The sequence below is a fragment of the Lampetra fluviatilis genome, chromosome 8, assembly GCF_964198595.1.
Source record: "Lampetra fluviatilis chromosome 8, kcLamFluv1.1, whole genome shotgun sequence".
NCBI classification, from domain to species: domain Eukaryota; kingdom Metazoa; phylum Chordata; class Hyperoartia; order Petromyzontiformes; family Petromyzontidae; genus Lampetra; species Lampetra fluviatilis.
In genome coordinates, this window is record NC_136282.1 from 6,672,189 (window position 1) to 6,699,818 (window position 27,630).

General features: G+C 43.7%; 1 protein-coding gene across 13 annotated transcripts in view; it reads right to left on the reverse strand.

Moving 5' to 3' along the window:
• Nucleotides 1-27,630, reverse strand: part of PPFIA2 (PPFI scaffold protein A2) — a 350,657-nt gene that overhangs the window by 154,640 nt on the left and 168,387 nt on the right. For all 13 annotated transcript variants that reach the window (XM_078858949.1, XM_078858948.1, XM_078858941.1 and 10 more), the window contains exon 2: nucleotides 3,025-3,126. In XM_078858949.1, the coding sequence (XP_078715075.1) occupies nucleotides 3,025-3,126 (102 nt within the window). The remainder of the gene's footprint in view (nucleotides 1-3,024; nucleotides 3,127-27,630) is intronic.

Genomic DNA, 27,630 nt, shown 5'->3' on the forward strand with positions numbered 1-27,630 from the left:
TGCATTAAACATACAAAAACAACACAGATTTCTTTCCCTGGCGCTGTATGAGCTTATTAACCTCAGACGTGCTGTAAAGTCACATAAAATTTACATATTAACCCGGCTGTTTGTCATTCACTAAACTCCATCCGGACCTCTGGCACCTGGTTCCGCCATCCTCTGCGGTACGGCTTGCGATGGTGTTTACACATTATTTTTTTTTTGACCGAGCCGGGTGAATAACGGCTAACTCCCTCCATGGGACCACGTCGGTTTAATTCTCAGCATCCAATTGAATTCCCATGGCCGGCGTAGTTTTTTTTTCAGCGACAGATTTTCCCGTAGCCATAACGATGCTTTACGACACACGAGGCGGCGTCTCCAGGAATGCAAATGTGGAGCATCGTGGCCGACTCGATCGCTGCCACGGACCAGCCATTATCGCACACTAATGAGACACCTGCAGAGACGCCAGCGGTAAATGGCATTATCTGCACAAGAACAATATTAAATATTTCGTATTACACGAGGGAAATTCGAACCATCGTTCCCGCAGCTTTATTAATCAATAAATGGTAAATTAGCGATCGTGCGGACTCTATAAGTACCCTAGGAGTTTTGGCAAGGGAATAGGGGGACGTAATGGGAATTACGTGTGTGAAAGCGAGGTCATTTAGCACAGTGTTTAACTAACGCATGCGATATTTAACAATATGATATCAATATAAAATATTAGATTTAATGTAACAGTAATGGTGGGCAAACTCCCAAATCAGTTCATTTTTTTTAAACAAATTCATTCGGTTTCACAAACCTAGTCTGACAGCATATGGAGGGCATTTTTTTACATTTAAATTAACACTAATTAAGCCCATTTTTATTTTGACATTTAAAAGGTGACATTTTGAAATTTTTAATTAAAGCTATACATTTATTTCCCAACCTGTTATTTCAAAACATATGTTATCTCATTAATGTGTATAGAGTTTACACTATGAAGGTAGCTAACACTGCCTTGGCCTTGCACTAGTGATGATGGTGTGCCCATATGTTACCCACATCATGTGTGAGCTAACGAGTATACAGGCGGTTCAACTGCACCTACTCTCGCTCGTTTTATCTTGGATCTTTATGTTGCGCGTAGTCACTTTAAGATGTTCCTTGTTCATGTTTAGTTTTGTTGCGGTTGCACCCGGGTCAAGAGCCGCATGGCTCACAGGGCTCACAGGGCTATCTCCATATATATAAAAGGCAAAGTTGTGATTATGTGTGTCTGTTCAAAATGTTTAGCGTACTTCCCGACATGCAACAAACTGGACATTTGCCATGTGGGTACTTTCCAGACTGTACACCATGCACAAATTTTAAAAAAATCAACTTTTTTTTGGAGGGGGGCAGGTAGCTCAATAATGCATATATTTTTGCACATCAAGTGAGCTGTGACGTCAAATCTGTCACGTGATCCGCGCATGTGGAAGCGTAACGCATTATAGTGTCGTGGTTAGCGCGCTGCGCTACGAACCCGGCGACCCGAGTTCGATTCCCGCTCACGGCCACCACCGGTGACGATTATTTGAACCGGTCCTGGGCCTCACCTAGGTCGACTCAGCCTCAAACGAGTAAGTGGTGTGGTGTGTGAACACCGCCACTGGGGAGACAAAGGCGGCCAGGTGTGGTGAATCCAAGTCCTGGGCGAAGCCGGGTAGTACAGCTAGTACCTAATAAATCAAACTGAAACCGAGGCCCATGGGCTGAATGGGCCCAACTCCCAGGCTCCAAATGGAGAGAAAATTAGATAGGCGACCAGATTTTATTCCATTAACCAAGGACCATGCCAACCGTGCTAGATAACTATTGACGAATGTGTTGAATTTGTTTATTATGCTACGTCACTGATCTCCGTGACTATTTTCTCAGGTAACTGAAACGGCACTATCTCTAGCAGGATGCAGCTCTCTTCCATCTGTAATAAAGGACTCTCAGGCGATGTTGTTCTCCGTGTCCTTTATTGGGTTCTTGCTCGCACCCCGCGATGTCTCCGCTCCGACCCGCACCTTCTCCGCCTCGTGCCTCCGCACGTCGTCTGAGTCCTCTGCTCTCGCTCTCTCTCTGCAGCCACCCCGCTGTCCGTGTGACTCCGCACACCCAGCAGCCACCCTGCTGCTCCGTGTGCTCCCGCACACTCTGCAGACACCCCCGCTGCCCCACGAACACCGCTGGCCGACGGTGCCGTGACTCCAGCCTCGTGACAATCGTGTCACCCCTCGCCAGCACTCCGCGTGGCCTCTCCCTTCTCTATCCTGTCTCCACTCCCGATCCCCTTCCGGTTCTCCCCTTATATCCTCCCCCTCACGTGACCCTGACTCCTCCTCCTCCTCACGTGACCCTGACTCCGCCCACACTCACGTGACCCTGTCCTTGCTCGCATTACACATCGTTACAGGAACAATCTGCTGAGCCACATACTTTAGCATTGTTTTAAGACCTCTGCAACCACTTTTGCTTAAACATCAATGAGCTTAATAACATAATTCATGTATGTGACAGCAACATGTCAGAAGCTCGCCTGATACAATTTCAACAGACCACAGATTGTCATATTCTGGAAGCTCCCAGCTCGTGGAGCGAAACCGTTGGACATCGTGAAGAGCAACAAGCAGGAACAACGAAAAAAACAAGCATCGAGGCAGCAGTGCAAGCCACAAAAACACTCCATCAGTCAGTCCCATTGAATTGTGGAGAAATGCGTTGAACCACTTCTCTCGCCCGCCCACCCGCCCTCCCTGACAATTCACAGCGTGCAAAACCCTCCTCCTCCCCTATCTGCTGTTTCTCAGCCATGCCCGCCTATGCAATTGCCATCACTGGCGATGATTCCTCCGCCGCTTGCTTGGGTTATCAAAGGGGGTTGCTCCGAACATTGCCGGAGAGGGGGACTGGCTGCTGTCGTTGTAGGGCGGGGGGGGGTGCAAGGTGGGGGAGCACTGAAGCGAGATTGGGAGCAATTAGTGGCCAGCGGACGCGTGGGCGTCGGCAGCTCACCCGTGTGTTGTTGCGCTCGGCTTTGAGCTCCGCAATCTCCTCCTCGCGCTCCAGCAGCTGCTCCCGACACGAGTTCAGCTCTTTCGTCAGTGCCGCGAACTCCTACACGCAAAACCAAGCAGAGAACAAAGGCCCCCCGCCGTTGAGATTTATAGACCACGGTGGGTAGAGTTGTTCGCGAGCACGAAAATTACGAGCGAACGACCGGGGAATCTGCCCGACGTTGTCACATGGGCGGTCATCAAGTGTCTAACCGGAGGAGTTCTAGGCTGAAATGTTGTCAGCAGGAAAGCCGTGCAGACAAATCCATTGTTGTACTGTACTGTGACCTGTTTCTGCTCCGCGCTTTCACAATCCCCACACTGACGAGAATGATGAAGTATGGTCAAATAACCCAAACAGCATTGTACTAACACGAGGGCTGATGTTTACACAGAACTCGGGTAACTCGTTTAAGGACTCGGGAGAGATCCGGGACAGGCACATACACCATTTGCTCCTGATGATATCAATGACCGGGAATAGAACCCAGGTTTGAAGGATGTGTGGCAGTGTGCAACTCATTATGCGGCCAGTCCCCACACCACACACATACAGACGTGCGCACAAGACGACACAAGGTCATACAACGAAAGCGTTTGGATTTAAATGACATCTGATTCATATCATTAAGAATCTCCGAATCCTGTCCAGTCAGGGAAGGGAGATTTGTGAAATTAGTTGTGTAAACATACCCATATTTTGTTTACATTACATATGTTTTTACCTTCAATTTACCTGTGTGTGTGTGTGTGTATATAGTAAACGATATACTTTGACGTAAAAGGATGATTAAACATAATGAAATGTGTTGCAATGACATATGTGATACAATGTCAAAATACGAGTACATGGGATGCTGGCTTCATTAATCAATTAAACGCCTTGCGCATCTGTGCACACAGGCACATGTGCACGCTCAGGCACATGTGCACGCTCAGGCACATATGGCCAATCATATGTTCATACAAATACAGCATAATGTAACTATCATACCCTTGTGTCTGCATTACATTGTGTGGACATTTAAAGGTATTCTAGACAACAAGACAAGTCCTGCCCATCTCTAAACTATTTAGACGACCAACAATACAAGCAATATGTTGGCGTTCCGGTATACGTATGACAGTTGTAAATTTGGAAAAGGTACTGGCCGAGGATTATTTTGGCATTAAAACAATCTTAATTCTAAATTTGAAGCTTTCGTGACTGCAAGGATTCATACTCTTAGTCACGTAGGTAAAAAATACAATCAAATAAATGAAAACAACTAAATTAAATCACGACGTTTCGGGCGCAACACAATCGTCCGTCATCAGGTGGGAAATATATAGTCCATGACATCTACAACAGGCAAACATTATAGCGAATTGTTTATATATACAAAAAGGATTTACAATAATAATGTGTAATGTATAAAGTGTATACTATAGTCTGAACAGTGAAATATTTTTTTAAGGATATAAAGCACTTTGCCCTTCATATAATTGGAGGTTAGAGCCCAATGAATGTCCATTATAGACACAAAAAAATCAGTCAAAGCATTCTTTGCTGTAATTCAATTTTGACAGCGTATTTTGTCATTTCAATGGAACAATTTACATTAGTGTGTTTCAGAGTGACAGGTCCAGATATCAGATGTATAGATTTATATTAAATGGGACTTGTATGACTTGAACAAAAATGTTTTCTAACAATGCGTGCGCTATGGAAGTCAGAAACAGAAAAAAGAAAGCACTTATTCCCCTTTGTGGTGAAATCCCCCACAAAAGAAGATCACGCCTCTTGGCTGTGCCCAGAGTTGCGATGTCAGAACCCATTTTCAGTGTCTCATGCAATTACCTTTTATGAGCCTTTGTACGGCAGTACACTGGCATTTCATACAGCCTGCAATATAATCTAAGTGTCTTCAATAGTGTGATAGGTCTTGAAGCCTCTAACTTAACACTCTACATTCTCAAACTTAATGACAGAAATTTCAGCGGTAGACTAAACTTTGGTAAAGGTGCAGCCCTGCAATGTCTCGCTCACACTGCTCATGGTGGAAGGGGCTCCACTAGAGGGAGGTCTAAAAGTTTCCCCAAGAGGGTATTTTGGACTACTCCAAGCTCCTCAGATGTCTCACAATTTGAATCTTTATTCATACCGGAGGAATCCAATGAGCGATAAAGCTCTTTTTCACGGATGTCAGGGAGGGGCGGGTCAGATTGTTACAACAACAAACAAAACAAAACACAATGGGAGTGCAAATTATAGCAAAGGTAAGCAAATCACTAAAACAACAAAAATTAATATTTGTATTTTACAAGGTAAAGCCCACCGAGCTTTAAGCTTGTATTTCAAAGGCGACCTCACCACAAATAATAACCCAACGGAGTGACTTATCATGTGAAAATGTATAGCAGCAGCCAAAGAATCCGAGGGGGTGGCAGTACCGTACTTTAACACACCAGACTCGACCTCCGAGTGACTAATTGTGGAGTGCCTATTGATCCTGCTGGACGGATAGAGGTGTGGGGGGGGGGATTTATTTTTATATTTCCCTTTGCTCTTACCACCACACTGGGATAACTCTGGAATGCAAGTCAAGTGTACTAACCATTGCACGACACCAGCAGCAGCAGACTAAATTAGAGCCGACAAATACGTATCTATATGATTAAACCTTCATGAACGATGCATGCATCCAGGGCTGGAAGTAAGGTTATGAGGCTCCTAAGGTTAATAGGAGGAAAAGGCCTAGGGTTTATTGCAAAACATTTTATGATGTCAAACGTATTTATTTACCTACCTATGTTAAATTAACACAATTAAGCGACTCAAGGTAAATTCAAACATGTCACTCACGACACTTTTTAAATTTGTTTTTCCTCACTTTATCTATGGCGAAGTCATGAACGATATCAATTGATAATCCAAAAACAAAAAAACGTCCAAATGGCCACAGACACCGTTGCTCAACTATTACTTATATATGGTATGTAGGGCCTAAAGGAGGGCCTGTAAAAAAATTGGGGCCTGCATGCATCCTATTTCACAGATATAGCGTGTGTAAAAAAATAAGCACGGAGAGTTCTGGAAAGAAAATCAGTGAAGTACTGCAAAGCAAGGTTTATTTAGTTTGGTCACATGAAAATACTATGTTACCTTACGAAACTATCCCATTATGTATTCACATCATGGCCAAATTATAAGCCATCACAGTAAAGACACCGAAGGCTGTCTCCCCAGAGTGACATCTCTAAAAACCTAAAGTTGACTGCCTAGGTGGCAATTGAATCTTCAAAAACCTATGGTCCATTAAGCAGCCTGTAATTTTATTTTAAAATTGGCTTCTTTACCTGTGGGAGCAGTCAACCACATAACAGCGACATTCAGCCTAGCGGTGACTGTGGTTTAATAAACCACTTAAAAGTTGGAAGCACTTTATTGTGTTAAGTGCTAAGCTTTGTAAATATGCCCGTGTCTCTAAGCCAATCAATTCAGCAGTTTCTCATGTGTGGGACGAACCAAACAGGTGTAGTCACTGCATTCAGCATCTGAGTGACCCACGCGGTCTGGAAATTGAAATTAATTACTCGTATAACGAAGCACAAACCTATAACCGTATTGTTGTCACGAGCTTTTTTTAAAACGTGATTTTTTAAAAAGGCTTCCAAAAACAAATCGTGCTTTCCGAGCAAATGGAAATTTATGGGAAGGTAGCGTTGATCTACGGGTGTTTTTTGCTCAGATTAGCCACTGCTGCAATCACAAATCGCACTGGCGACTCTGCTGCATGCCACCCCAAGCCATGAAACATAACATGGAATGTTTTCAGATCAACTCAATGAAATGAATTGTGGACCAATAATCCTGCGGATGTGACCACCACAAGCATTTTCCTGAGACATTTGGCGAATGAATATTTAACAGGTGCGCAGTGACAGCTTCATGTAATTAATGCTCTCACCAACAAGAAACAGATCAGGGGCCACAGGCAACTTGTTGTAAGTTGTGGATTCCTTCGCTGTATCTTCTAGACCATCGTACTTGAACAATTCTCGATTTAAAGCTTTCGTGACTGCAGGGATTCATCTTCTTGGTTCTTTCGGTGCAGAAAAGTGAAGTGAGCGAGCGAGCCCATCTCGCTGATTACACGACTCCGGCTTCCTCTTCAGTGAGGGGGCTTCTCCCAGAGGTCGCAAACGGGTTTTGATTCCTTACCCGTACCCGTACCCGGCCGTACCAGAGTCGCAAATGGGTACCCGTTCCCGGCCAGGTACGGGTACCCGTTCCCGGCCAGGTACGGGTACCCGTTCCCGGCCAGGTACAGGTACCCGTTCCCTACCCGTACCCGTACCCTACCCGAAATGAGTGACAAACGGTTACTCACCAGTGACTCACGGCCTACCCGTACACGGCTGCACCAGGGTCGCAAATGGGTACCCGTACCCGGCCGGGTATCGGGTAGGATACGAGTATCGGGTACCCAGTTGCGACCTCTGGCTTCTCCCCTTCGAGTGGACTCTGTTTTTCTGCAGTGGCAGCATCTTGGCGGCGTCGGTGCCCCCATTGCTGAGCGTAATGGGGACGATGCGGGTGTCAACACCAACGGATACATTTTTAAAAAGTTGTCGCGCATGAAGAGCGAACGCAACATTCAGCTGAGCTCGGACGCAGCGACTCCATGTAGAAAGCTGTTCGTGAATGGATGCTCGGAATCTTTAAACAAATCAGATACATTTTGATTTAAATCAGATAAACTACAAGTTGCTGGAGGTCAGCCGAGGAACATGTTGCTAAAATGCAACCTTAGCTGCTTTGCAAACTACGTGGTACACTTAATAGCTTTTGTTATGCCGACAGAGCATATTTGAACCTCCTCAGCAATTTTTTAGATTAATGAGGCTTTCCACCTCTACTTCCAAACGGTATTTTTTATTATTCAGCTACCACCAAAAACACATGTGCAGTGAACGCTCGGCAGCCGAATAAATCTCTACCTTACTTTTAACTATCGAAGGTGTATGACCAATTTGACACAAATAGAACAAACAATGTTACAACGTTACCGGCCCCGGACGCATGTGTTTGTGTCACTTTACATGTGACAACAAACACGCTGGCCATTCCTGGCCTTCCCCTGCCCCTCTCTGGCCTTCCCCTGCCCCTCCCTGGCCCTCCTCTGCCACTACCTGGCCCCAGAGGTCGCAACCGGGTACTCGATACCCGTACCCTACCCGATACCCGGCTATCCGTACCCGACCGGTACGGGTAGCCGTTTGCGACCCTGATGCGGCCGGGTACGGGTACGGGTAGGCCGTGAGTCACTGGTGAGTAACTATTTATCACTCATTTCCCAACGTCTTGTCTCTTCTCACAATTCAAGTTCCTAGAATCAACCCACCCGCGCCTGCAACATGGCTTCATCCCAGAGGTCGCAATCAGGTACCCGATACCCGTACCCGGCCGGGTACGGGTACGGCCGGGTATGGGTACGGGTACCCGTTTGCGACCCTGGTGCGGCCGGGTACGGGTACGGGTAAGGAATCAAAACCCGTTTGCGACCTCTGCCTGGCCCTCCCCTGCTCTTCCCTCGCTCACTTATGGTGGCAGCTCGGCTCCACGACACCTTCCTCTTCCAAACCCCAGAGCTTCCCCAGCCGTCTTATCATCTCATTTTAATATTCCTCCAAATTACTTGTCCCTTTTTCCCCACCTGGCACCTCTCTGGTAATTGGTAACATGTCTCCACGCAGTCTCTATCTATTCCGTCTCCCTAGAAATCAACAAATGCTGCTTTCGTGGTCACCTTCCTTCAATCTGCTCACATTTCGATGTTGCATGCGCCTCACCCCTCTCTCTCTCTGTGTGATTTGCTACACCTCCCTATCACTCATGCTCACCCCATATTCTATCCGGTCGCTACGCATGTAATAAGTGTCAACGGGACATCGTCAGATTGCAGAAGGGAAACTCTGACATTCTATTATCACGCAATTATTCAATTTACAGTACGTCTGGGCATAAAGGAGCTGGGCCACAAGAAATCTCACATTCCTCTGGCCAGAGCAAAACATTTCCAAAGGCATTTTGAGCCGCCGAGTTTTCTTGCCACGCAATTAAAACATTTTTAAATGAGCGGCCGCTTGGATAATTATAAACAACAATAATACTTAACGGCTCTTTGTCAACCGACTACCACCCACGTCAGTGTGACTGGGGAAACGGCGGTGAGGGGGGGGTGGGGTCCCCCCATTTCCAGGAATTAAACTCAGTAAGATGTCTAGGTTCCTAACGCAGTGTTTTAATCACCCTACCATCCCTCCCACAGCAGCTTGCAACTCAGAGTGAAAAATAGCGACACGTTACGTAGTGGTACAGGTGGATTTTTGTTTAACTATTTCGTGACGTGACGTGACTACGCTTGGCATCCCTGCAATAACGACGAAACCGTCTGCTAGCCTTCTCCGGACACGTCCGTGACCCGTGCCAAGAATTGCAAATCGCAACGATGCAGCAAGAACAACAGCAAAAAAAAAGAGTCGTCCCCGTGGATGGCTGCATTGACGAAGAAACAAAGACAATTTTTACATTTATTTCATTTCATTGCAACCCCGCTTGAGTAGCTCAGAGCAATAACTTCCCCAAACTGCAGCGCGCACGCTACGTTGCGCACGCTACGATGCACGCGCCCAGGCACGCGAAGCGTTACTCGTTTGCGTAATCACTGCCGCCTCTAATCAGACACGCGGAGCAGTTTGCCGAGATACTGTGTCATTTGTAACAAAGGGAAAAAAAGACAGCGATACGAAAAAAACACAATGGGAGGGAGGGGGGAAAAAACCCGCAGTCACTCAATTCCCAGATGTGCTTGTTTAGGACAGCATCTGGAGCTTGACACCTTGCCTGTCTGTGCACTTTTCGTTCGGCACTTACCATAAGAGAGGCGGTAATTGATGGCTTGCATTATCCAGTCAGCACACGGCCACGTGAAAAGATCATCACGGTGCACGCGGGGAAGGAACGCAAGGATTGCAATTCATTCATTTGTGTGTGTTTATTTTATTTTCATTTTTCTCCAGCGCAAGCAAAAGATGCTCAGGAGATGTATGAGATGTTCCCAAAAATACGGACGTCTTCTTGTACCTCCGGGGCACAAATTGACAAGGGCTGCTGAAGGAGCCGCTGGGGGTTTTTTTCCCGCGTTGCAGCCTACGCTGCAAGCAGCCAACCACGTGGCCTGGATATTTGCTCGTCAAAAAAAGCCATAATGAATTAATTCGCAGAGTAAGATTAAATTCAGGGGTAATGATTACGAGTGGAGCAATGCAATCAATGTTTTTAGATTCTTATATGTTGTCCACCGGGGCAAATACGTCCAACCGGGAGAAAGAGTAATGACATGAGCTCACGTGCAGACGATATGTGGATTGTTACATCAGTTGGATTACAAGGGACAGCAATTGTTCGAGGACTTCATCTGGCAGTGAATTGATCATGGTTGACGATTTTATTTTGCATATCATAGGTTCATGTCAGTTCGGCAGCCACTCCATATACTACCATTCACCACATTCATAATCAACGTTTTTGGGTTTAGATCGCGTTATTTATAAATGTGTCGTAACCCTCCACCACCCGACACGGCCAATCAGTAAAAAAAGTGTCACGTTGACAAAAGACAAATAGTTCACTGCTTTAGCCCACCGGTGTGTTGAAGCGTGAAACCACAACAATTTACAATTTGGGCTAAAGCAGTGAACTATTTGTCTTTTGTCAACGTGACACTTTTTTTACTGATTGGCCGTGTCGGGTGGTGGAGGGTTACGACACATTTATAAACAACGCGATCTAAACCCAAAAACGTTGATTATGAATAATATTGGTCGCGAAAGCTTACGTGTTAAACCATTCACCACGTTGCAAAATAATAGATTATTGGGTTAAATTGCGACTCTAAATCACAGCAATTCATCGTATCGTCAGAAATAAATTGTTCCATCCCTCATTATGAAGTATATTTTAAAAGTGTATTCATTGAGGTGGTCGAGGGACTCAAAGGTCTGATCACTGAGCTGGCGCTGCTGAGAATGCAGGCAGCTAAAACCCTGAATAAATACCGAGTTATCACTGACTGCACAAAAAAACCCAGCGTATTATATTTGCGTGAAGATTTGGCACTTAATTCGGATACATTCCAGCAGGGTGGGTGGCAGCGTGCCGCCCTCTGGTATTGATAACGAGGTCACTTGAAGATATTCCGGAAGTTGTTCTGTGATATCTCATTCCACAAACTGCTCTTCAACTGGGGATGGTAGACTCAACTGTGGAGATACCCAAATCAATTCTGAATCATTTCATGACACGATGTTGACAGCACAATCAAGGTAAACTTGGGGAAACATACAATTCTATATTTTTGAGTCAATTCACGATTGAATGTGCCTCAGTATTTTGAACGTGGGTTAAAATCAGAGCAGACAATCGACTGCTGGCATTCGTACACTCTTGGTTTTAATTGCCATTCCGCCTGCTGTTTCAGAACGCTACAGTCATTGGAGAGTGTGGGGGCTGTAAGAGTGGGAATTCTAGGAGCGACCCAAGTCCCGGTGATAAAATGCAGCCCCAGCGCCGCTGGCAACTGGCTGGTGGAGCTACTAACTGAAGGTGCCCACCATAAAAATGAAGCATTACATTAAATGACTGCGTGCACACCAAGGGCGGCTGGGCAGCCCATGCAAAGCATTGCCTCAAGCACGTACGACATAGTTTATATTGCACAGTTTTTGTTTGCTTACCCGCGTCCTCATTATCACTGTTAGTGATTCTGCAGCTGTGCCTTCGCACTGTGTTGAAAGTGTAAAAATATGTAATTTTCCAAACCTCGCTCTGATCAAGGGAATTGCTGCGTTCAAATTATGCCACGGAATCACATTGTTCCTGGCTGGGTCACTTGTACCAAATTAATCTTGCAGGACTTGCCAAAAAATATATATTTGGCTCTGCCCCAGGGCAGCAAGCCCAGAAGGCAGTGGGCTATTCTGACAACGTGACTTTGTGGGTTGAATCTACAGTGTTCTGCCTCCCAGGAGATGGAATCAGTTTCACTCCCATGTAACATCATGGTACATTTTCTAATAATCACCAAAATGTTATGTACATTCAACACCTTACATGAAATGACCGATATGAAAATATCCATTTACAATTTGGTTCCACACGTTACAGGATTTGTATAAACCATTTTTTGTGATATCCGAACAAGAAAACCTTGTTGGGGTTTTTCGCTTTCATTGAAACGAATGAAGCAATTTGGTGATACAACAAATTCTGCACTTCTCAACTTGTTCCCTTGTACCAATGCAAGCAGGGCGGAGTGGTGGAGCAGTGGTTTGTGCACCAAATGATGAAAGCCGGAGACCTGGTTTCGATTCTCGGCCGTGGCTAACATCAGCGGCGAGCGATAACTGAACTGGTCCTGGCACACACCTTCACCAAACAACTCCCATGGACCAACACGGCATAGGGAGGACTCCATTCAGCAGTGGATGCAATTTTTTTTAAACTCACGAGGTGCATTTATTGTCATGGTGCAAACACTACAATTTAATTCCTCGATTGCTCGCACGCACTACCACTGTGTCGACAAGCACACCACGAATGCCTAAAAGCTAACATATCTACATTATTCTGAGCATCCTCAAAAAAAGTTTATCTTATCATTACATACAGAAACTAAAAAAAAATCTACAAAATTCACTGCCGCTTAGCGAGTGCAATCACAGAGGGGCGCCTTGGTGGAGAGGCATGAAAATGCACCATAAAACATGCCATTTTTTTGCTCCACTGCCTTGATGAATGGCGGAGCTGCTGCTGCCGCCGCCGCCGCTGCTGCTGCCTCTTGAGCATTGTTGGGTCTTCCCAAGGTGACTCACTGCCCGGGGCTGGGAATGGCCGCTCTGCTTGGCTGGTGCAACTCGAGGAAACTGCACCCGTGGCCCTGCCCTGGACATGCAGTCTCGTGCCGTGATGATGCTACGACTGCGTAGGATTACAAGGTTGTGCTTCTTCTGAGAAAGTTCAAAAGCTCGTGGGGCAAAAACGTCGGGCGTCATGTGCAACAGACTGGTTCATGTCCAAAATAAAAATAAACAAGGTATTCTGAACGGACGTTTAATCTACTTTTATCCGCTCTCACGAACAAAACAATATAATTTGATTGCTTATTTTGGAACTCATCAATAAGTATCAAGATTATTTTCATAAGGGCTCTGCTTTGGATTGGAAGCCGACTACTTTGTGAGTATCGGTGTGGCCGAGTTGCACAGTGGTCAAGAGTGCGATTTATAATCAGAGGGCTGTGAGCTTGAACCCCAGTCGAGGGCTGATGGCAATTAAATTGATTCTATTCCATGAGAAGTCAACAGCAGGAGTCCTATGGATATACTTTATCCTTACCATAGGAATGTGGAATTTGCACCACTGGTTCAGGAGTGAAAAACAAGAGATAAGCTCTTGCCCATGTGCATTTGAGTGGGGAACCACATTCACAATGTCACTCTTGCGTGGGAAAACATCAGACTGATAATTACGAGTATGTAGAACTTCTTTCGCACCATATGTTGCCAACCGTGCTCATTGGAGGTGCGGAAGAAGGACAACAAACTAAACATAAAAGTAGTTCTACAGAAATTAGTTTTCAAACAACCTACTTGCTGCATTGCCTCATGCAGGAACCTCAATGCGTTATGCATATTTGAAAACAAGCACTCTTGCCGTCCACTAATTATATTCCCTGTATCTTGAATTAATCGACACATCCTATTTCCTTTCTCTTTCTATTTGTAAATGTATTTTTTCCGAAATATCCAATGATTCCTACCGCTTTAAATGTTAGCATTTTATTTGCCTTACCTTGTTTGCTTGATTACATTGTTTGTCACGCAAGCAACAGCCAAACAAATGTGATTTTTATATTACATTGCAGCGACTGCCAACCACAGTGAATGACATCTTCGATTGGGTCCCGGTGCAATGTTCACATTTGTGGAGCCTTGCGCAAGGCTGTGCGTGATAAAGCCTACGTGACGATTGCCTAACAGTCATCTGGGCCTTAGTTTAACACGTTTTCTTGGTCTACCACTGCTGGTTAAATTGCCAGGGGAAAAGGTAGGCGATGCAAAATTATTTGTAGGAATTAAAGACGTCGAAATCCCTTCGGTATCTTCGCTATAAAATATGTTGTTCTGTGTTTAGGCCTGTTAGCCTTCCAAAGCTATGTTAACCAGCAACATTTTTTTTTTTCAAATAGCTCTCATATGCAAATATAAAGGCTGGTGAACCGAGCGTATTACGTACAGTACATTGTTATAAAGTGCCAACAACAAGTTAAATCGTGATATTAAAATTGGTGTTTGTTGGGCAGACAAAACGTATTGATGACAACAGCCGCCCACCCCCACTGCCCTCCTCCCCCCACCCCAAACAAAGAAAAAGTAACAATCTGGACGAATCCATTTTAATAAGATATTTTTTTGCAAAGATTTACGGCATTAACTGAACATATAAACCAGCAGAAAACAATATTGGAACTCGGTGGTCTCTGATCCATCAGATGCAAAAAAAACTTTTATTTAGCAGGTAAAGCCCACTTGGGTATGAGCTCATTTGCAGAGGCTACCTGGCCACGCATGATGACGAAAGCTCATCGAAGTGGCGAATATCATCATCACGTGGGAATTGATAGCCACAGCCAAATAATCTCGACGTATGTTTCTAAAGGTGGAGGGCAAAACTCGAAGACCCGGAGAAAAAAACCACGCAACCACGGGCAGAGAGAACATGCAAACTCGAAATACACAGGCATCGTCAGAGTTGGGATCGAAACCACAACCTCCTGCATAACCAGGCAAGAGAGAGATAACATCTCACAACCGTGGCGTCCAATAAGAGATAAGCAATCCGCTGTTGTGTATGTTTCCGAATGGATTTGTACCACTTTGTGCGACGATGTCTTCATTTGCCTTTGAGGCAAAGTCTAAAATATTCCTGACAGCAGCCCCGTGTTAGTCCCGTGTGAAGTGACATTTTTCTGTACCAAACTGTTTCACGGAGTCAATGGACTCAATTCACTGGTTGTTTTAAAATCAAATTAAATATTTAATTATCTGGACATGCTCGATAGCCTTCTTTAAAACAAAATCTGTCTACATCTCTTCCAATTAGGTGACATTGGCTCAAAATTCATTTATGAACGTAAAAAAAATAGCCTAAACCATGGTTTCCTGTTGGTACACAATCAAAGCCAGCTGTTGCATTTGCCTGTCCCAAGATGTCCAGCACGTGACCTTCTCAACATCTGAAAATTTCTGAAAATAAATTGCTTGAGATAGAATGGAGTTTGGTGTGCATGTGTTCAAAACATATTTCCCACGCCTATGTTTTTCTACACCTGTGGCAGCCGTGGCACAGTCATGCGGTGCTTGCTGACCGCAGATGTGAGCCTTCACAAGTCTGAGCTGTTGCAATCCCATGCCATCTGTCAGCGCCTTGATTCCTGGAAACCCTAGGTCTCTTGTGCACGCATCAGCCCCAGTCAGCTTAGAAAACAAGCTATTGGATCCTTCCATTTTATATAATTTCGGCTTGTGTCGAAATTCTAATTCGCAAAACCCATTGCAACCACCACCACTGCAACGTTGAACGTACAGGGACGTTAACACCGCACGTGTCTAAGATGCGTCTTCAGCGGCTGCGCAGTGCCCTGCATGACTTAATAAAGCTCAATAAAGAGCAGAATAAGCTTCATATGGATTTGAACCAGAAAAAAACAGACATTAAAGGGTTCTAAGACTGAGCCTTATGAATTAGCCAAAATATCAGTGAGCTTAATTCATTTTGGGTATGCTCTCTGAAAATTATTTAATACAATTTTTTAAAATCTCAAATGAGAGCTTAAACCTCAAAGCCAGTATGAAACTGTACGTGTATCCGTCTCAGCACGCCAAGGCTATAGGCAATGTCAAAACACCTCTTAGCTATTTAGACTATATGTGTACATGAAATATGTGATAAGCTCACAAAGGGATTTACCACTATAAAACCAGTGACATTATCCTGAGTGCTATTTGTGGCCACCCTAATGTCAGTGGCGAGTGACATCTGATCACAAAAAATGCCAGCTAGGTATTTGATCAATGCGTTACGAGCACCACACAGAGAGAGGCAACATCTTTCGATTTAAACCTTCGTGACTGCAGGGATTCATCTTCTTGGTTCTTTCGGTAAAGTCACGTAGAAGGGAAATAATGAAATAATAAAAATAAAATATCATTAAATAATTCTCACGACGTTTCGGCCACAACGCAAGCAGCCGTCATCAGGTGAAGAACAGGTCTGTCACCTGAGGACGGCTGCTTGCGTTGTGGCCGAAACGTCGTGAGAATTTTTTTATATTATATTTTTATTATTTTATTATTTCCCTTCTACGTGACTTTACCGAAAGAACCAAGAAGAGGCAACATCTTCTCTACCCTTTCTCCTTTCCCTCCCCGAAGCCGCACGTGCATGGTTAACATCGTTAACCCGTCGCTTAAAGGCAGGCTCTAATTCGGTGCTGAGGTTGTTAGCGTCTGAGCCATCTCCGTGAGCGAGTATCCACATCTCATCATGTCGCACGACCGCCCCCCCCCCTCCACTCATGCCGGCGTGCACGCGCTCCAAGAAGTGAGGGCATCTCGGCGGGCGCATCAATCGAGAGCACCCGCGGCACGGCATTCATTGGCAAGGCCCTCGCGAAACGTGGCTGTTTATTCCATTAGCGAATAGTCTGTGCCCATCTGCAAACTGTATTCTCGTGAAAAAAATAACTAATGCCGAGCCCTAATGAGCCTTTGTAGAAGCATTACTGTTGGGTACACAGCAAGTTTTTTTCTTAACATGCCATCTGTATGACAGCATCTTGGGCATGACTGTTCTGGGGTTTTGTTAATCAAGGCTCTTGGGTTCTTTGTGCCATTTGGTTTTACAGCACTGCTACGTAACAGCCTTTCGCAAGGGCGGACGGCCAATCACACGGCGGAATTAATCATCTCACACGGAGTGGCTGGGTGAATCAACAGGCAAGTAGTGAAAAACAAATTCATTAAGTTGTTACACTTATTTTCCAATAATGCATATTTAATTGTTTTTTACATTGTGGTGTGCACTTTACCGTCAGTTTATTATCGTATTAATTTATAATTGCGAGTTATTGTGCCGACCTCAGCCAAACCCCCTTTGCTCTATTATTGCAAATTTAATTATGCATTATATTAAAAACACCGGTAACTTTGCAAGTTAATAACAGACATTTATAAAAAAAAAAAATTGTCAACGCGTTTTTTTCTTGCACAAAGGTATTACGTTTTTTTTTTACGAGCTATAAAGAGCATTCAAGCTATTGATACAATTAGAAAAGGAACGGTGCGGCAATTAATGCTTGGCTTTAGAGTCCGCGCCTCCATGCGAGCATTTGCCTTCACGTCTGACGGTGCGTTAAATGGGGTGGATGTTTAACCAACCAGCTCAATGACGACGCTGTCATTCCACCCGATACGGATCCGTTTGGAGAAAGAGAACTTGATTACAAAAATTGGAGTTCAACGATCCTCGGCTCAGTTGGGAAAACTATCGTAAGGGCAGTTGCTGGAGCGAAGATTGCGTGAGTGATAGTGACAGCAAATTGGATACAACCCTCGGGATAAATGTTGAACAAAAAAACTGTCGAAACAAAACAAAAATGCAGGCATACAAAACTAAGAAAGAGGCACAACTGAAAAGCATGCATTTTACTGTTAATTGCTATCGATGCTCGTGTGGTCCGTTATTCAATCATGGCCATTTTATGCATCCACTCCCTTTTAAGTTGTAATAATTTTTACGATCCTATTTGCACGTCCTTATGTTTGACAGCCGGCGAGATGGCTCAGCGGCAGAGCGCGCAGCTCGCAGTCGGAAGGTTGCGAGTTCACATCCTAGTCCCGGGATGACTCAGCCCACCATCCCTCCGGGGGTTGATACAATTCCTAAGACTTTGTGAGAAAGTCAACAGCAGTTGTCCTATGGGCGAGACTCGTTCAGCACCTTAGAAATTTGGAATTTATACCACTGGTTCATGGCTGTAGTATCATTCACGTGCAACTTGCAGCAGCTTGATTTGCATGTGAACAATAAAGATCGGTAATAGTGGGAAGGTGCACTGCGGGGAGTCGTGAGGACTGGAGTGTCAGCAATAAATGCTCCGCAGGAGAACAGTGCTATGGAATTTCTACAAAGCGGCACGCTTAACATCAGTCTCGAAGGGATGCAGAGAAGAGTCAATCGTCGCCGAGGATTTTCACTCAGAAACCCTCCCACTGCAAGTCACATCATGCTCTAACCACGATGCCCACCCGGCCTTTCTCCGATTCGACTGTGTCCAGTGAAAATGGATTAAACGTCACGACACACGCACACACACACACACTTGCCAACGGCCGAAACACACAGGAGATCTCAAACAATATTTGCAGCTCAAGGATCCGTTCTGATTAACACTCATTGGTTAATTCTAAAGGACTCCCTTGGGGGGTGGTGTGCATGAGTAACGAGTGGTAGCCGGCCAGCATCATTACAGCCAACTACCACCCATCAGCCAATATGTAAGGCAGCAATCGATTGCTGCACCGCGCGCACTGCTCGGGACTGAACTGGGAGGCCGTGTAGCCCAGCTCGTGTAAATATTCCACGTCACCTGGGCTTTATAAATCAAATGCCGTGCGACAGAAAACTGATAAATGACCTCCATTACAGCGTGTTAATTGGTTTAGAAAACCACTGTGATCAAGAATGCTTCAGCGCGATTGGCTACACGTGCCATGGGTTTAGTGCTAAGCGATAAAATATTGCTGTGTCTTTCGATGTGTTTGCGCGTGGAAGAGTGCACCTAGGGATTATTAAAAAAAGTCGCCGCTATGATCTTCACATCTTGGAGGAAAGGGCGTCAAATTGCCAATAATTTATCTCCTGCCCCAACCATTCTCATAGGCGATACCAAACAAAGCTGCATTTTCCCTTCGTCTGGGGTTTCGAGACTTAGGGTAATTCCTGATAGGCTACATAAATAGCAGCTCAGCTCGGTGTTAATATCTCACAAGACAGTGCCCCGACCCTGAAGCTCGACCTTTGTTTAAAGTGGGGGGCAGCAGACAAAAACCCAGGGGGAGAGGTGGGCCACCCACCACCACAGTAAATATTAAACGAACTTTAAAGAAATGTTGAACGCTAAACAGAATGAGTCGTAATGTGATCTCAGTTTGTCGAACACGAATTCTGCTCCATCTCTGCTCTCCTTTATCAAGAATTGTGCCAATTTAGATATTTTTGACTCGGACGAAATTAATTTAGAAGGGGGGCCCCGAAAGCCTCCAGCCGAGGGGGGCGGATGGGGGGGGGGGGCTCAGTCCCCCTGTGGTCCACCCGACGCTACTGTGCAGCATTACACATTTACAGGCAACAATTAAACACCCCCCCACTCCACCAGACGAGGGAATTGAATCAATATCGATATTCGCAGTAAATATCGATATCCACACCTGAACACAATGAACAATAATAAGAGATGATATTTAATTTCACTCTATGATGCAATGGATATCCGATGCAAACATTTGCATGGCCTCCCATTAGAACGATTCAATGATTATTTAACACGTCGCAACCCGTGAAATGATATTTAATTGTGCAGAACAGCCAGCAAATGTTCCGACGAGGATTGATCGCCCGTCTTCAATCACTCAAGCGAAGAGCACCGATTACGTATGCAGCAGAATGTTAGACCCATTGAGCCTTGTCCGGTAGTTTGCGAAATCAATGTAGTTTCCAGGTCTATGGGATCACATTGATTTTACATACAAATCGTGCTCAATTTAACAGAAGAGGGAACATTACCACCGTCATTACATTGCCATGTACATTTACTGCTTGGCAATAGTTTGGCTCAGACGAATTTCACTGGGTCAGCACCCGGTTGCCTAAAACTCACAAGAAACAGACAATGAACAGTCCCCAATTGTCTTTGTGGAGCACATCATTTGCACAGGTAACTTTTGCGATCGCAAAGCGTCTGCGATAGGATAATCATCGTGGAAGTCCTCTAACACGTCCTCTCTGTGTAGATGAGCAGGCTACCGCCGCCGTAGGAAGACGCAGCCCCGGTGTGATGGCCATCACACCGGAGGAGCAAACCAGAGGTCGCCAGTTTGATTCAATCTCCCAGGGCGGCAGTTGACACATCGTGCAGCTGTTATAAATCGTCCCCCACAGCCTCTGTCCACCTCGCAATATAAACGGTTCACACCACAATTAGTCTTTTGGCAGGTGGCCTGTAGTGGGGTAAAGTGTGGGTAGTCCAACTTCTTCCAGGACGTCTGGTCGGTGTGGATGAGTAGGCCAATACACAATTGAGGGGGGCTCTCTAGAGCGCCCTCTAGGGGAGGCCCTTCCACCAGCTTCGGCCTGAACACGAAACGAATACAAAAAAAATCCACTTTTTACATTACTTTATCTATTAATATTATTTGGGTCTTTCGGTAAAGTCACTTGGATAGGTTCAAAGAAAATAACAAAAAACTACGACGTTTCGATTGAAACGTCGTCGTTTTTCGTTTTGAAACATCGGGCAGTTGTTATTTACTTTGAACCTATCTACGTGACTTTACCGAAAGAGCCAAAGAATATGAATTGCTGCAGTCACGAAAGGTTTAAGTCAAGATTCATCTATTAAATCAAGTGTTTGCTTTGCACTTTCTTCACTTTAAAGCACAACACTTGATATGCCACCTATTGTTCAACTATATGGAGCCTCTATTTCAAATGCATTTCATAACGGCATTAGTTGTCTGCCTATTGCTTGGCAAGTGGAATAAAAAATTAAGAGTGGCGCTGAACACAGTGACGTCCTAAAACAGATAACATCTGCTCGGTCAACTGCGGTGAAAATTCGACAATGATGCGTGAAAATATGTTTTGTAAATATCCACGCCGTAGTGGGAAAATGTTGATCTGAAGGCATTTACATAAATTTTCAAACCGACCAATTGCTCGGGCAAAAGAGCATCATGTATCGTCAGTAAAGGTGGCTGCCCCTCGAAATGAATGCATTAATTGGCTGAGGAGCTTTAAAAAAAAACATTGGAAAACATCAGATCAATCCTTAATCACAAGGCCTTTCTCATTGTTAACAGCCACTACTTGTTTTGAAGCTTAATTGGCTTGCATATCTCTTATGCACATTCCCCAAAGCTAAATCAGAATCCTCTGAATTGGTTTATCTTTGGTTAAACTGCAAAATCTGTTAGATGTGAGCTTAAATCTTTAATAATAAGGGAAATGCATCATTTTGGCATGCAATAATAGGACCCCAAACAGAGCATGCACTCGCCTAAAGCATTTCAGCTGTAAAGATCACTTATCAGGATGGAATTCAGAGCAACACATCCACAGCTTTTTAATCAGGTCACAAGACGTCTCAGCATTAGCGCCCTTGTCAGAATCGAGAGTTTGTTACATTTAAAACATAATATCTGCCAAGCAGTGGGATGAAAATACCAGAGGTTTATCAGCACATCCGATCCCCACCAGTGCTAGGGACAGTTTCAATTAACTTTGCAATCTCGGCTTCGATTAAACTCACAATTTTATTTGTATGTTCAAATCCTGGTTACTGTGGACATTTTAGTTTTGATAGTGGTTTGTTTCAGTTTTTCACGTTACAATTCTCAGAATATTTTTTTTTCTCAATGTCAAAATTTAAAGTTATACCATGCGTCAACAATAAAATAACCCGGAATGTTTAAGGAAATACTTGACACGTCCATTGAAGTGGACATTTTCACAATAAGCTCGAACCTGTTTTAAAATAACAGATTGTCTGCCCTTTTTAATCTTGTGCAAGAGATATATACCAAACCGATATAATGGGTTCATTATAATATTCTTTGGTTCTTTCGGTAAAGTCACGTATAAAGATAAAATAATAAATTAAATAATACCATACGACGTTTCGAATGCAACACAAGCAATCATCATCAGGTATAAATGAAATAGCAACAAAAAATCTAACCAGAAAACTATAGACAGACATACAAGCAGACAGATATCACCAAGACACATAGAGAGAGAGAGTAACACAGGCACAGAGAGGGAGATCTTTATCTTTATACGTGACTTTACCGAAAGAACCAAAGAATAATTCCTGCAGTCACGAAAGCTCCAAAATTAAGATTCATTCTAATACTCTGCATATTACAACTGACAGATGGTGTCCACTTTCTTGTAATGATATCTATATATTTGTATCTGTCCTCGATTAGAGCCTGGATCCAGCAGGCCTTGCTGCTACCTACTGATTTAAAAAGATATATTTTGAACACTAAAATAGTGTGGTTGACGTGACATACATGTGCAAAGCGCAGAATAATACCTCGCAACGTGACAATGGAATTAACGCGAAAGAGTGAGGCACGGCGGTGCTTATTCTGAAGCCTTCACTGCGTGAAAATGGCTTCGACACAGACTCCTGCCGACGGTGAAAATTAACGCAAGACTCGACAAAAACACAGCAAGCGCAATGCAGCACCCCCTAAAATAAATCTTAGCGACACGTTAACCACATTTTTACCGTGGATGCACTTACGGGCACTTTAGTCGTTATTGTCCAAATGCTGGGTTCATCGTGTTAATGCAACCATTTTGGTTGCTGTGTAATGCATGTCAGCTGCAGCTAAGTATGGTTGTGGAATTACACTCATGGTTTCATATGTGCATGCAAGGTATTATTTAAACAAGGTAGCAGAGGAAGGAGGCTCAGTGAGGTATAGCAAGCCATTTCAATATTATATTTCAAAACAAAGAATATCAACAATGATATTTCTGTTCATTATTTTTACTTAGGTAGAAAATGAACATACATATTTAATAGTGACTATATGCAAACAATTCATTGGTCTCATGCATGGATAATGTACTAAAATAAATTGTATGCAACATTTAATATGCATATGCTATGCATCAATCATGATTAACAACAGTGGGGAGTGGTGGCAGCACAGAGGTGAGCACGCTGCCCTATGAACCCAATGACCCGAGTTGAACTCCTGGCCATGGCTAACATTAGAGGCAAATCATATCTGAAAGCAGTACTGGGCCCCGACTTCACCAACCTGAACGAAGCAGCGTGGTGGAGTTAGGGTAAAAAACCCACATGAACTACACTAATATTTTGAGTTAAAGCTTTCGTGCCTGCAGGGATTCATATTCCGGTTCTTTCGGTAAAGTCACGTAGAAGAAAAACAATAAAATAATAAAAATATAAAACAATAAAATTCTCACGACGCTTCGACTGCAACAAACGCAATCATCATCAGGTGTGAAAAACGCAGCGAGAACATTAGAAAAGAGTGGCAGTTTTTTCTTAACATTAGCACCACGGACAGCGATTTTGGCAGTTGTTCAGATGGAGAGGATAGAATTGAATAATACGTGATAGCTCTTGTCAATCTACTTCTGGATGAAAGCTTCCCCATGCTCTGTCGATCATCGAGGGGTTGTCTGACCATAATTGACCACGCTGGTCACCGTGGCTTGAAGGGATAGTGCAAATATCACGCACCACTGATATGTAATATGTAGCCATGGCCAACAAGTGAACTCCAGTCACCAGGTCCACACAAAATACAGCGTTCACTGCATCACTGCTCGAAGACAAATAGTCATTACAAATGTCTAAACAAACACAGTATTTACACAATGTTAATATTTTAATGCCGAATCATGCTTTCAAGTTACTTACTTTGTTCATTTTGGCAGAGATAGGTAGACGGACTGAGATCATTTCCCAGAAGGCTCTTCTTTTAAAGACAAATGGATGTCACGTGTTTTTTCTGCTTTAAAACATATATATGTTTAATCATTCCTATGTTTTGGATGCACGTGGCAAACGGATCAATTGAAGTTTGGCATTGATAAAGATCTTTATGTAAAATGTACATTTTAAAATAACAATGTATTGGTTATGTGTGAAAAAGCTAAATAAAGTATGAATAGTGATTTAGAGGTTACCGAAATATTTCCGGCCCTCCAGTGTAAAGTGTCGTGTGAACTTCTTGTAAGTGGACTCAAGCTGAAGTTGCCTTGTTTATCTGTCATGTTAGTTTTAACAGCCGCTCGCTAGCAGCACCACTTTGCATAGATTTATCAATTAAAATGTATTTCTTAAGATCGTCACACATGCATTAAATCGCATGTATAGAAATTAAAGTTTGTTTTTCATATGTACATGCTGTATGTAATAGGTTATATGCTCTAGGTTCCCCCCCTGGCAGGGGCACGACAATTCAACACCATATAAAAAAAGGAAGTGATTATATCAATTCCAACTGTGACCTTGAATTGTGGCATTTCATAAAACAGCTCGCTGGGAAGAGCAAGTCAAATTTTCGAACCCAAATTATCTTTAAAAACTATTAGCATTACGATACGTTACATTTCCAACACGTTTGATGAGTTCCTAAAACAATATTTTCAAGTTTAATGTTTGCTCTAGCAATGTTTGCCCTAACAAACATTAAACTCTAAAATATTGTTTTAACAACTCTCCCTAAGCCAAATTTTTTGTTAAGCCTCCCAACAAGCGGACTTCGCCGCGCTCCGAGGCCAAACCCTCGCCGGAGGAGCCGAGTGTGTATGACTTTCCACGCGTGAAGACTGAGAGATGCCCGACCTTTGTTTAAAGTGGGGGGCAGACAAAAACCCAGGGTGAGAAGTGGGCTACCCACCACCACCACCACAGTAAATATTAAACAAACTTTAAAGAAATGTTAAACGCTAAACAGAATGAGTCGTAATGTGATCTCACTTTGTCGAACACGAATTCTGCTCCGTCTCTGTGGCCACAGCCAACACAGGGTGGGTTTTTTTTGTTACCCCCCCATCGTAGAGAACAACAGCAAAGCCTAACACCGACGCCAAAGAGCAGCGTCTCGCACTCGCCACTGTTCCACTCCTCACGACGACAGCTCAACACCCCAGGCAGCCCGCTTCGTTGCTCGGAAGAGGGATGACCGAGTGTGGTCAGAATGGTGGTGTCAGCAGTTGGGTTTAGACGAACTCAAACCCCCTATGATCGCTGCCGAAGGCTCAACAGTCGCGATACTGTGGTTATGATTGCTTATAGCGGCGTCAAACTTAAATTAGATGAGCCTTATCATCCCCCCCCCCCTCAACGGTTATCCAAGTCATGGACGGCCTTTGACACGAAAGCAATAACGCATAGTGTACAGGTTACAGTTTCACAAACTTTTGGTTGCATTCGTTTAGTAAACATTATTGTTGCTTTTTTATCCCGATTATATTCCCCGATAGTGCTATCGGCGTTATGTCACGAGACAATTGTATTTTGTGTGGAACCCACGAGGTGTGCAATGCCCCCCCCCACCCTGTTTCAGAGAAGGGCCTCAGGAGATGGCATCACCAAACCACGCGTGAATGCCACACAAGGGACACGCCCGTTATACACCTTAGCTGTTTAATTTTCAGATATGGAAATAAGTTAAATGAAAACACGACAGTAATGTGATTTTGTTTTAAGCAATCATTTGGGTTGAAACTGATCACCAATGAATACACCTGCGATCTTGGTTTAATCACAGGTAGCTCGCCGAGTTTGAAACCTGGATAAATAGCAGTGCCCAGCTCAGTAACCTGATCCGTGAGCCACCTATTCACCTGCACACACACAAAACATGTAATTTAAAATAAGCTAATAATGGTCTAGGAGGGTGATGCTGAAAATGGTTTTCCTTTTAATTCACATATGAAAAAGATAAAGTCAACTATTTGTATTTTGGATGAACGTTCTTCCTCAGTCTCGTGATCAATTTTCACGCAATAATTCACAAAAGGAATCAACTGGTTGAAACTTGTTTTATAGTTATCATGCGGTTTTAGTTTGCATAACATTTTAATTTTCTTAAAAAAAAATTTTACTTATAAAGCATGGGTAAAATGAGGGTCAGCTTTTGCCAAAACAGCACGTGGAGTTAATAAAATATGGGTTGAATATACGTACAAGACAAAATGTAAATGTGGGTTTCAGAAAATCGAGCTACAAAATTGTTGTCTGCAATTTTAATATTGTATTCATATATTGCCTTTTTTAACCTTGGCCAGCCTACTTCCCCTATATTAAAATGCCATCCAATATTGTGCTCAAATAACGCAAGTTAAAATACGCATTATTTAATGTTGCCGTAGCACAGCGGTATTAATAAACATCATTACAATCTCCCTTGAAAAATACTTCATTGTGAATAAACCGCTCTTGACAAGCGTGCAGCCAAATTTTTATTTCACGTTCCCCAAGTTCATGAAGCTAACAAAATCTGAAATGTTTGCTTTCCATTCGCGTCAACTCAGGTACACAGCGTGTACCCTCGTCACAACGTCCAATTGCTTGATAGCCACTGCAGAAATGTGAACCACGACTATCCTTTAAAGCAAAGTTGATTCGTTGAACTAATGATCGATAATTAAAATTGTATTGTTCTCATTCATTCCTGAGAATTATGTCCTATGCAGCTGAAACACTCTGTTCTGAACATCGTGGCTGTACGGTAAACGCGTGCCTAACAATCTGCTATTGCTTCCCATTAGCATGCTCGTAGTGTCCAGCAATAACAACGTTTAAGTAGATGCAGATTTTTTTAAAGGAAGTTCAATTGACTGCAGGCTGCCATTTTGATAACAAAAATGTAAGTACAGGTGAATCAATAGCCCAACAATGACAGGTCCCAGATGTCGTGATGCACTCTCCAGTCGATAGACACTTTTGCTGATGCTTCATTTCTATTCCCGTAAGAGTTCATTATTTGTTATACGTCTGCAACAGGATGCAGCTTTGCTGATTGATGGAAGCCAGAGACCCATGAATGCCACTCATCAAAATAGATGGCTCATTATTGGACCAGATTACGCAGCAGGAGGGCTGATCTGGAACAGCGGAAGAGGAACTGCAGAATGCATCATCAACCATATTTAAATGTAAAGAATGAAAGCTGCTAATGATTACTACATCATAGCAGAAACAGATCATTAGGGTAATATTGCACGGAAAACATGTATTTAATACGCTCGATGAAAGGAGATATTTGGTACATATGCGGTCGTGTGATGGTGGAGTGAATCCTAAGAAAACAATTCCCAGAATTTTAAGAATGTAGCTTCATTAGGCATACATCCCTCACGGCAAATGTACATTTCTTGGAGGGAAAAATCCTTGAAGTAACGACTTAACGTTAAAAAACACAAAGTTGCTGGAGCCGTCTCACATTGACATGCTTATCTCTTAATTTTACGTACAAGTTCCATCTCTAACTCCGCCCATTTACTCTTGGGTTGGAGCCCCCATCAAAGCCTATATATAACCTCGTGTTGTAGCAGCTTTCTCCTGCGTCAGCAGTTCTCCTGCTGCGTTTGTCTCACCTGATGACGGTTGCTTGTGTTGCG